Source organism: Plecotus auritus, assembly GCF_963455305.1.
Source record: "Plecotus auritus genome assembly, chromosome: 4".
In the NCBI taxonomy this organism is placed as follows: domain Eukaryota; kingdom Metazoa; phylum Chordata; class Mammalia; order Chiroptera; family Vespertilionidae; genus Plecotus; species Plecotus auritus.
In genome coordinates, this window is record NC_137775.1 from 107,853,218 (window position 1) to 107,865,195 (window position 11,978).

At 55.5% G+C, this 11,978-nt stretch overlaps 1 protein-coding gene across 1 annotated transcript; it reads right to left on the reverse strand.

Annotated features, from left to right (window-relative positions):
- Positions 1-587: 587 nt before the first annotated feature.
- On the reverse strand, positions 588-11,712 carry INSIG1 (insulin induced gene 1). The gene is made up of 6 exons (XM_080666827.1): positions 11,093-11,712; positions 10,248-10,685; positions 7,530-7,654; positions 6,283-6,449; positions 5,924-6,023; positions 588-2,357 (listed from the first exon to the last, which is right to left on the reverse strand). Exons 2-6 carry the CDS (start codon positions 10,657-10,659, stop codon positions 2,328-2,330), a joined length of 834 nt encoding a protein of 277 aa, XP_080522953.1. The 5' UTR covers positions 10,660-10,685; positions 11,093-11,712; the 3' UTR covers positions 588-2,327.
- Between the last annotated feature and the right edge of the window lie 266 nt (positions 11,713-11,978).

Below are 11,978 nucleotides of genomic sequence, written 5' to 3' on the forward strand. Positions count from 1 at the left end.
ATGCTTGTGCAGGGCCTGCCTTCCCTTTATTGGAATGGGTTGTCCCATTACTTGCTCAAGGACCAAAAAAATCCCAGGAAACATTCCACCCCCACACTCTAAAACGCGGATAAGGACCACTTGGAGCGGGCACTGCTAGCTTAGATGCACACATGCCTGGCGGGTCAGCCCGGACCTTCGCTCTCCCCACCCCTCCACCAGGTTTCAGTGGGAGAAGTTGTGTGTGAGACAGAGGAGGCACCTGTGTTAGGAAATGTATTAGGCCAAGTATGAACAGGTAAAGGTTTTCTCTGCTCTCACTGAAATGCAATGCTAGTTCACAACCTAACACACATTTGACAAAAGCTGTGTTATGGCTGGGGGGTCCTCAGCATCTTCTTGGTTCTGAGGGCCCCAGGGCTGCTCTTTGGAAAATTAGTGTCAAGAGCAGTGGCCCCCAGCCCCCTCCGGAGCCCCCCACCTCTCCCACCCCAAGGGTAGGTCCTGAGCCTGGGGGCGCAGATTACCAGTGGAGTCCTGGTTCCCTGAGGTCGGTTCATTCCAAATTTTAACACCCCCCCCCCCACCTTTGAAGAAAAGCCCATCAATACATGGTTGGTTTTGAACCTTTAATAAACATAAAAAAAATGAATGCAAAAAGAACACAATGCTGACAACTGAGTATGACGAGAACCTCACTGGCTGCTCCTTCTGGTGTTGTGCACGCTGGTCACACACGTGACTACAAACTTGGGTCACTTTGGTTCATATACTCGCTGTAAAGTATTGGCAAAGGAAGTCTCCAGATTCACATTTTTTGGCCACATTATTTCTAAGAGATACAGATTTACTTCCAGCTGAAGAGGAAAAAACACAAGTTGTTTGCCCATCATCAAATATATTCAGATTCGATGACTGCTTTCAGATAATGACTTCCGGTTTTCACAAAATGTTGGCGTCTCTACTGAAAAGTCTTTGCACATTCTAATCATTCATCTTCAGAAAATGTATAGGGGCTCATTGCAAAGTTCAGGACAATCCCATTTTCCTCAACAAAATTCTCCCAAAACAAATCAGCCATAGTAACTTAGAATTTACTGTAAGAGCTCTTCTTCTGGACAACCAAGATCCCGGGCAGCCAAGGGCCCAGTCCTGCCCGCTGCCCGCCGACTTCTATCCCAGGAGCCTTTAACCAAGCTGCTTTCCCAGAATTTAAACCAAAAACATGTACATTTCAAAACACAAAAGAAGATAAATTTGTAAGTAAGAGTTACTTTACTGAAACCCATAGAACTGGAGAGCTGAAAGGAGCCGGGCTCAAGTGGGCATGGCAACAGCGACTTCCCTGGGAGGAATTATTGCTGACCTGCCTCCATGCAGGGCTTGAAATGGATGGAGAACCTCTAACATTTCACTCGTTAAAAAAAATAAATATGTAGCGAATACAAGGCTCAGATTGGTTTTCATACACATTGCACTTGAAGAGAAGGACCCAATGCTTGCAAACTGGGCCCGCGTGGCCTGCGCCACTGGGTGGATGCACTGTGCTCACCACCACCTCAGCACAGTCAAAAACACGAGTGTTCGAGCAGGGAGGACGCATCATTCACAAGGCAATCACAGATTGCAGATCCTATAGGGCCGTGGGAAGTCCTCTCGGCGCTAGAGCATCGAGGAAACAGCAGTCCGGCTCATGAAGGCGGAAACCCAGGGCAGACCCGACGTCATCCACGTGTCCCCTGCAGAGCTGCCCTCTCAACCCCCACTCTCAGTGCAACTGTCTGTCCCGGACGCTGCGGCTGCGCGGGGGCTCCACTGGGCACCGCGACCCGTGCGCCACAGAGCGTGATGGGCCTTGTGTCCCGACCACTGTATGCGCCCTGCTGCAGCTCTTTTTGTACACAACCCTATTTTTAAAATCTTTTGGATAAATATCATTCCTATGTTATCACACTTTCCTTTGTTAAGCACCGGCAAGCTCTCCACGGTGGGCAGGACCCCAAACCAAGAGCTAGGACTTGGGCTTTAGTTCAAGGCTTTGTAATATGGCAACTTGCTTTTTATGAGATAAACAGCATGGAACGCTCGGAAACGGCGCCGGTGGCCCCCTGCCTCTGCCGGGTCCAGGGTCTGCAGGGCAGGGCAGGGCAGGCACAAGGGAGCTGAGGTGGCATCTCCAGGTGAGCTGTCCCCTGTGCATCTGCTCATCTAAACGGGCGGTTTCCTGGGAGTCCCAAGTGAGTCACCCGTCTCTGTGATCCCGATCCCGAGGGATGATTGTCGCTGTCCCATCCATGCCTGGGTGTCAGTGCCACGCCCGGCTGTCCCCAGAAGCAGTGGCGGGAGACTCAGTCGCTGTGTGGCTTTTCGGGGATGCCCTACGAGAACAAAGAGACAGAGTGAGTAAAATGAGCCCAGTGCACAGAGCTACTAGCAATCGGGCAGACCTGGAAGGTGAAGGGGGAAGTCCCTTGCCCGGGGTGATGACAGAGATGGGAAGCGGGAACACCGGCAGAGGACACACCCTCGGCCCCCACTCGGGCCTCTTGGCTACAGGCCCAGACCTCCTGTGACAGATGTGTAAGACGCCGCGGGACCGTGTTGTCCCCCAAGGAGCGTTGGGGGCGCAGACCTTTAGGAAATGGCCATCTGAGAGCATGAGACCGGCAGGAGGAAGAGGAAGGTCTGCAGCAGCTTTAGCCAGAGGACCCAGAGCGGAACTTGCACCGCAACCCGCTGTGAGCCAGGCTCACACACGGAGGGACCGGGGCTCGGAGCCACATCTGCGGGGACGCGTCAGGTTGGGGACTAGAGAGAGAGCACGAACGGCCAAGCAGGAGTCGGCACCAGCCCAGACGCATCTGCCCACGCATCGTGCCGCCGAGCGCAGGGTGTTCAGTGGCAAGAGGGCAGCGATCATGCCGCAAGCCCAGGACCCTGTACAGGCGAGTGACCAGTGTGTCCTCCATCAGGAGGCGCAGGGCACACTCGTGACAAGCCCAGCGCCAGCCCTCTCTGCACTCACTCGGGACAGTGGCTGTCTCTCCGCCTTTAAAGTGGGGAGGGCAGTTCCTCCTGCCGCCTGCCACGCGGGGACTGTCAGCCAACAACAAAGTGAAGCCACAGAGGCCAGCTCCTTGCTGCGCAGCACACGCTGCCGCCAGCGGTCAGCTGAGGGAGGCAGAGGCCGCATGGCCCCGGCAGCTGGAAGCCTGACCTTCTTTGAAAAAGAACTTTAAGCTGCTAATAGCAACGGTTTCAAACCCTCTTAATAGCCTGCTGCAGACTCAGGACGGGCTTTAAACACACAGGCTGGTGACAGTGCCACACAGAAGCCACTGGCAGCACCAGTGAGACAAAGCCCACACAGTGTGGCGTGACCAGCTCTTGCACAGCAGTGACAGCGGGTCCACAAACAGCCTCCTTGTAGCCCAGTGAGCTGCTGGGAACCTAACCCCTGTGTATCGATCAGCCTGTGGTCAAACCCCTCAAAGTCGTGCCCCTCAAAGTCGCAGAACCTGTCAACAGCGTTAGTGAAGACCGACTAGACTTCTCCACGCGGGGGGTCGCTGGGAAAGGGGGGCACCTGGGTGAGGACAGAAAGGCATTTGAAGAGGACAGGACCGAACCAGGGACAGGGATGCAGCAGCCACAGATAAGAATCGCCATGACGACGGACCAGCAGGAGCCCATGGTGACAGTGGACTCGGCCAGACCTGGTCGCCATGCTGAGCATGGTGCCCACCTGGGATCTCCACCCGCAGACCTCGCCTTCGTCACTGTCACAGCCTCACACCTGGCAGAGGTCCGTTTCACACCCAGGGCGCGCTGTGAACAGGCCCAGACACCTCCGAGCCAGGCCCGTTCCTCGTGTTGCCCGTGGGAGTGCACAGGGCTGCGAGGGCGGCTCCCACTGCCAACCTGGCCGGGTGACACGCCCCGTTTCTAAAACACGGACCGATTTTGAACAGAGTGACCCTATTTTCACAAACACAATGAAATACAAAAGCTGCTAATTTGTTTCATTTCTCCGAAGAAAGAAAATAGAGATGTAGGCTCACTATCCCAACTCCCTAAGGCAAGCGTCCTCAAACTACGGCCTGCGGGCCACATGCGGCCCGCCGAGGACATTTATCCAGCCCGCCGGGTGCCGCTGCCTGTCCTGCTTAGCAGCCGACTCGTCCCGGGCCCGCAGTGCGCATAGGAATTTGTTCATAGTTGTTTTTTTAAACTATAGTCCAGCCCTCCAACAGTCTGAGGGACAGTGAACCGGCCCCCTGTTTAAAAAGTTTGAGGACCCCTGCAAGGAGAAGTGTCACTTGCTCTTTCTGAAGAGGCCGCTTCATGGCACAGCCGAGGCCTCCTGATGCCATGAGTGCCCGTAAGAGAATGGGCACGGCCTATGGTTAGCCATCCCGGGCGACACCCAGACCTGCAGGACCGGGCGCCGGGCCTCGGTGCTCCCTGCAGTCGGGCTTTGGGCAGTGGTGGTGGAGGCCCCGATCTGGCGGGTGGAGCAGGCAACCACCTCCCGCTGTGGTTTGGGGCCGTGGTCGGCAAACTGCAGCTTGAGAGCCACATGCGGCTCTTTGGCCCCTTGAGTGTGGCTCTTGCACAAAATACCATGGCCTGGGCGAGTCTATTTTGAAGAAGTGGCGTTAGAAGAAGTTTAAGTTAAAAAAATTTGGCTCTCAAAAGAAATTTAAATCGTTGTACTGTTGATATTTGGCTCTGTTGACTAATGAGTTTGCCGACCATGGTTTGGGGGAAAGCCCCCCAAACAAAAAGTGCCATAAGAAACTACAGTGAGGCAGGGACAGTCGCTGCTACGGGAGTCTCCACTTTCTAACACAATCCTTGTTTTCAGTGCGTTTTTCATTCTCAGCCCCGACATAATCTGGAGCAAAAGTAATTCCCTACATTCCAACTGGTGTCTTGTGCAAGACAACCTGGCTTCACGTATGTGTCTTTTTGCTGCAGCGGAAGCATGCATTTCAGAAAGGCTCTCTGTGGCCCCAGGAAATGGCAAGAACCAGGGAAAAGCACCCTTCCTTCAGGCTGATGTGGGTGGGGGCTTCCTGGGGAGACGGCTTCGGGCCCGAAGGCCACTGAGTGGGAGAGCGAGCTGGGCCGTGACTTTCCCATGAGGAGGGAGCAGCTTTCAGAAGACTTACAGACTCTTTGGGGGATGGAAGGGAAACCAAAGGCAGGGCGCCCAGCCAGCACCGAGATGTCCTGTTTCGAGAATACCACACGAGGAACAGAGAACAATGTTCTGAGACAGCCCTCTTGTTTACCTGAGAGCAATGGTCCTACTGAGGCTCCAGCTCCTTTTTTCTTGGCTCATGAGTTAATGTCCACACTGACGTTTCTTTGCAAAAAGTGTTCAGACGCTGATTTTAACTACCGAGAACTGCCACTGTGACCCCGACTTCTTTTCCTGCTGGTTCTCAGCACAGCTGTGCCAAGGGGACTGGCTTCTTCCTCTTACAGGAAGGACAGGCTGTGCCAGGTGGGGCCACCTCCCGTGACGCTGAGCCAGGCCCGACCTGGCACCCGCAGGTGGGCAGTCTCGGCCTCGGGCTCCGCCTGCCTCTGATGCCCTTTCCCCATGTCATCTGCACCCTCGGAAGGAGGGAGGATACTCACGGCAAACCACCCTCTGCTGGTCTCAGCATGGTCTCTGCGCATGGCCGCAGTCACTGGGCTGCAGGAAGTCAGGGGCCCTGGGACCCCAGGGCTGCGCTGTGCTCTCGGGTATCGGCACCCTTGTGACTGAGCAAAGAACTAGCTGGGCATTTTTTAAAAAATATACACTATTCTCAATAACTGTTGCTGCTGAGTCTCAAGGAGACATTTGTCAACACACAGAAAACTTTCCATACAGCAGTCCTCCGGAGCTGAGAAACTACAGGGGCAGATGCCAATGTGACAATTCACGTACCATGGCCAGCTGTCGTCCTATGTTCCCAACCGTCACACCTCCGGAGAAGAAGATGCAGGGCAGCCAGGAGCGGATGTAGAGGAAGTCTGGGGAGGTGTACCTGCGGGCAAAGGAGAAAGGGGCTGGGCCAACCGCCGCCTGAGTCCTGCCGTGGGACCCGTGGTGTTAACATCAGAACGCCCGTTCTCGCTCCTGCGTGGTTTTTCCCTTTACAGGACATTGTGGGCGGGGCATTTTCAACACGGGGCTCCGCAATGAGCAGCACTTCTGAGAATGCCATGCCGTGCTATGGCTCTTTGCATAAATAAAATGGGAGCATCTCAGCCAAGTGGCAGGCTGCCACCTGCGGCCATGCTTACTGGTAGACACCATTATACACCAGCAGCTGGGTGATCAGTGTGGCGAGGAAGGCGATGGTGATCCCAAGCCCAAGGCCGCTTCTTGAACGGTCAAATGTCCACCAAAGGCCCAAGGACAGGGCTGCTAAGGTCAAGGAGAGCTGAACATTATTGGCAAAATCCAACTTCTGATGATGTAAAGTTAAGGAAAAGTTAGGGCTATTTAATAAGATTAAAAAACACAGAAAACCCCAGAGCTCACACGTGTTTTTCTTCTTGTATACATAATTCTCCATCCACAACAGCTGCCCAGTGAGCTGCAGAGAGGCGGTTGGATACAAGGGTCCCGTGTACAAGGTGACCCGAAGCTTCTATGAGGTCACTGGGCACAAACTCAACTTCAGGCAAGCTTCTGGAAGCGGTATGTAAAATTCTGCTGGCATTTCAGCCACAACACAACCTATCTTGGTAATAAGTCATCTTCAGTCCTGTTCTTCTTTCTCGCCTTATTAGTAACTGGAACTATGAGTGCTCTCCTCAACGTCTATGTGAGACCCTCTCAGACGGCGTTCATCATCACGCACTCCTGCTGGCGGAGACGCACAGCTGACTTCCACCACAGCTCTGCTTGCCAGCCAGTGGCAGAGTGAACTAGTCAGAGCTAAGATATCTTAGAACAAGCACCTTTCAGTGGCATCTCACCATCAAAAGGGGGAGCAGATTGAGGAACTGGTAGCTCTGAGAATATCTGTCTCTAAGATTGAAAACAGACTCTCGAGGGGCCATAAACCTTCTGAGCCCTGGGATACTATGGACCTTCCTCCTAAAATGCACTTAATGTTCCATGTCATGCACTCCACCGGGGACCTGGGGACCACCGGGCGCTACCGTGGTCATGGCCAGGCCTTGCATCAGCCTTCTGGGAGAAGCCCAGCAACAGTGACCCTGTCACCAGTGGTCAATGGGTCGCAGGAACCAGGTCACCACAATGCAAAGACGGAAAGAACAGACTCCAAGGAAGTAAGATACTGCCTTGAGCAGGGTCTGCACCGTCTCTGGAAATAACCTGGGAAATACACCAGGAGGACTCAGGGCCATGCTAAAACCTGGTGAGTGTAAAATAAGCAACAGGCTTTAAAATAAAACACGTGGAAGAACATCATCCACAGACTATCAGACAGCACACACTCATCCAAAGTAACACAACGCTTCCTTCCACACAAAACTGAAGAGAACGCTCCGGACACGGCACGCTCGCGGAAGGATACAGCGCTGGCATGGTTGATGCCCACGAACACTGCCACGCAGCGCATCACGCTGGCCCACTCCCGCTTAAACTTGTGGGGCTCCCCAAGGTGACTGTCGATGCAGGGGTACAGCAAGCCGACAACCGCTGCCAGACAAGAAGAGAACAGTCAGAATGACTTCAATAACATAACATGACCAATAACAGCCTAAAATGACAGGCTTTCTATGTGGCAATTAAGACTACACAAACCAGGAGACTAACCTGCGGTAACGTAATGATGAAATTCAGAATAATTTTATATTTTTGTTCTCCTTGAGTACAAACAAAAAAATCAGTTTAAAGCAAAATCAGTCTTTGATTTACTTAAGCAGACGTGAGCGAAGCAGGGGCTCAGCCACACGGGCCTGAGCTCTGTGCCTGCTCTGCTTCGTCCACGTGACTCCCATCTACAAGGAAGAGGGGCCTCCGTGAGCTCTCCAGGCCCCGTCATGTCGTAAGTCTGACGCTCCTCCAGGGCCAGCGCTGATGCTGGTCTCACTCTGACGTTGGGGTCAGAGGTCCCGTGCCCACAGGCTGGTACTGGGCTCAGTGGTGAGGGCTGACAGCTCTGACCACAGGAGACCTAGAGCACCACCTGTCCCCGGGAGCCCAGGGCCTGCACTGTGGGAGCCCAGGGGCCAGGCATGTAGGGCAGCTCCTGTTTGCTTCCTCATGTGTAAAATGAGGTTATGTAACAGGAAGCCAGAGGAGGAGCCAGCTCCCTGGGATCTGAGCAGTTAGCAAGTTTTCAGACCCAGAATTTGAAAGCATGAGCGAGTAGAAGAGAATGGAGCCAGGAGAAGGCGTGGGGTTCCGAGAGAGAAGCCAGCGGAAAGCGTGAGGCACGTGGCGACTGGTGTGAATGCACCCCGGGGTGTGTGGGATGAAGGTTCTGCACGGCACCTGGCTCAGGCTTGAGGGCCAGGCAGAGCCCTGGGCTGTCCTCCAGGAGAGGTAATTGCTCTAGGTTCTTGAACAGAGAAATAGGAAACACAGTTCTCACTAAACTTGAAAATGAAAGTCTCAGTATCAATTTCATGTTACATTTCAAGCTCTAATTTTGGAGCTTTGAAAAACAGAAGCCCAAACTCTGTAACTTACTGCACTATAATTTAACCTTACCTTTTAAAATGAAAAGCTAAGTAGGTGAAAGGTACTATGGAATATTCTCATAACTGTGGATGAGGGTACAAAAAAAAAAAAAAAAAAAAAAGGAGGGTTTGAGGAATTGTTTCAAGCATTCCTAGAATTTCCTGAAGCTTCCATTACAAAGAAAGCAAAACCTTTCATTTTTAAGATTAAAATTTTATTTTTTCTGATTTCAGAGCTTGGGAGAGGGAGAGAGGGATAGAAACATCAATGATGAGAGAGAATCATTAATTGGCTGCCTCCTGTACACCCCACACTAGGGATTGAGCCCGCAACCCAGGCATGTGACCTCGTGGTTCATAGGTGGACGCTCAAGCACTGAGCCACAGCAGCCAGGCTAAAATCAAGTTTTTGATCCAAAGAAACGATTGCACCAAATGTGTATGAAGAATAGAATTCACATCTAAAGGTAGTTCTTAAACCAGCACAGCGTATATTTAAAGGGTTTCAAAAAATGAAGCAGGACCAAAGATGAAAACATTGTCCCCCTAGAAAAAAAAAAAAAATAAAACATTGTCCCCCTGCTCTGAAACCAGTGTCCCCACCCCCAGGTGTCCTGGCTGGAACACACGCTCCACTCCTGCCTCCCTGCTACCCTGCTAACCAGACTCCAGGGAGACAGTAAGAACACTCGTTGGCTGTGTCCCCTGGACACGGTGTTGAAGCTGTGATTCAGTGTCCACATCTGTCATACGGAGCTACAGCTGAGCAGGGGAAGCAGAGGGTTAGCCACCAAGCGCATGGCTGGGGGCTCCTCCCCTGGGCTGTGCAGGGAGTTTGCTCCGCCCCCGCCAGGTGGCGGGGTACTCAGGAAGGGGCCAGCCCACTGTGTTTCCACAAGGGCAGAGTTGAGGCTGCAGGAAGTAGCTGACAGGATTTAATTACCAAATGCTGTGTGCCTGAGAAGTACTATGTGATCTGGGAAGGGAACAATTCAGCATCCTTAGCAAACCAGCTAAATAACCAAAAATTCTACTGAAGAGACAGTCTGCCTGCCCACCGTTTAGACTGAGCCTGTGTTAGGTACTCGGGCATAGGTGCCCACCTGGGTGCACAGACCCCACATTCCCAGCGAGGGGTCACTCTTCCCCACAGGCTGGGGCAGGGCCTGCGCCCGCAGAAGGAAGTAGGGAGGCGGTTCCCTGGCAACGCCTCTGCCCACGTGACAGTTTGTTTTCAGTTACTCGGCGTGTAGCGTGTTTGCACCGGCAGCCAATAGCGGCCAGGTACCTCTGCTCACCAGTTCTGCAGGCGACCAATCGGGGCAGCTGGCCCGGTGACAGCCCTGGCTCCGAAACACTGTCCGTCCTCGGAGCCCCAAAGTGAGGGAAAGGGCTGGCCCAGCGCATATCTCCCACCTCATCTCCATCACCGCTTCCTCCCACCTGGAGGCTGGCCTTGGGGGTTCCATGTCCTCCTCCTCCCCCTAAAAACATCAACCCGGGACATGCAAGTTTTTCCTCTGGATGGCTCCATTTTCAAATAAATGTTTCTCAGAGCCTGAAAATCATTGAGCAAACAGACATCTTATAAAACAAATTCTACTCACCAGCCGCTGTCCCACAACAGGGAGGGACCCACCAGGCGGAGGAGAAGATGGTGGCGATTACCTCCTCGGGGAACAGGGTGACGTTCCTCTGCACTTGCAGCAGGTTGAGCACAAGGGCGAGGACCACCCCGACGGAGAAGAGTACCAGGCTCCTCTGCAGCAGGTGGTGGTGCCAGGTGGTGGTGTGGCCGCTGCCGCCACCGCGGGCCCCCTCGCCCGGGCTCCGAGGCCCGGGAGCTGGGTCGGTGTCGGGGGCGCTGTGGGCTGCCCGCAGCGAGGGCCCGGCCACCGAGGAGGTGATCATCTCTCCCACCTTGGCCGCCAGCCCTCTGGCGCGGGCTGCTGGGCGGCCTCGGTGCCTGGCGCCCTGAGCACACGAGCAGCTCCAGAAGTGGTCGTCCAGTCTGGGCATCAGTCACCGGAGTGAGACGGGCTTTCCTGGAAGGAAAGGGGGGCCGGGAAGGCGGGGTCACGGCAAAGTTCATTTCCAAGGAACGGGAGACCTACCCGGGAGGCTGTGGTCTCCTTCATCGCCAACACATCAAGGAAAACTGCCTGCCCGGGAGCCGCGGGGACGGGCGCACTGGGGGCAACGGGCGGGGGGCACGGGCTGCAGCGCTGACTCGTTCCCGCCCGCACGCGCCCCCTGTACCCCAAAGTTTCCCAGACCCCGTGCGTGCGCAGGCCGCCCAGGACGAGGTACTGGGGTCCTCGGGGGCGGAAAGGACCAGGGCCGGGCCCACGGGCGTCTGAGTGTAGCAGATCCCACTGGGGTCGGCATCGAAGCCGCAGACCCGACGGAGGCCGGCTGCCCCGCTCCGGGGACTACGCCGCGCTCCGCGTACCTGGCCGAGGGACGCCCGCCCGCGGGCTCGCCAACGGAGGGGGTCCCGAAGGAGGAAGCGCAGGACGTCCCGGCCCGGTCAGCCTGGAGTTGGGCCCGCGGCACACCGCGCGGTTTATAAGGCGGGTGGCGGGGCCCCGGGTCCTGTGATCCAGCGCCTGCTGCCCGGCTCGTGCCTGGGGGCGTGGCCTCCGCGCGCCCCGCCCTGCCCGCGTGCCCGAGCGCTCGCGGTCTGGTGAGGCGGCCGCGGCCAATCGGGGGCGGGCGGCCCATATGACGTCGGCACACGCCACCGCCGGCCGCCGGCTCGGGAGCGCGGACGGACGCGCGCAGGCGCTGGGCTGGGGGGCCGCGCGGGGTTGTGGGGGCACTGACGGACGCTGAGTGGGGCGCCGAGGACCGGCGGAGCGCGTGTGCCGCGTGCCCCTCTCACCCGACCCCGATGCAGCCGCGTCCCTCGCCTGTGGATGGAGGCTGCTCCGCGCGGATTCCTGGCCGGCGGGAAACACGCCACCGCCAGCCCCCTCGGTTCAGCCAAGGGAATCTTGGCCCTGACCCACACATGGCCCGTTTATAAGCATCCCTGCTGACTTTGCCCCCTCCACTCGGTCGTCAACAGTCGGTCCGTACACCCGCGGGTCACCTGATGGTGCTCCGACCTGGACTCCGCGTCCGCCCTGAGGCTGCCGAGGGAGGGTCACCACGCCCGCTTCCGGGCTGTGTGTGAGGGTGCGCGTGATGCCAAAGGGACTTGATGTTTGCAGGCGACCAGATTGGTTCAGAAACCTTTGGGGAAGGGAAGTCCTTTATGAAAATGTAAATGAGAAACTTTTCATTTATGCAGTAATTCCTCCCAGTTTCCACTTGTCTTTCCTCACGTTTAGAAT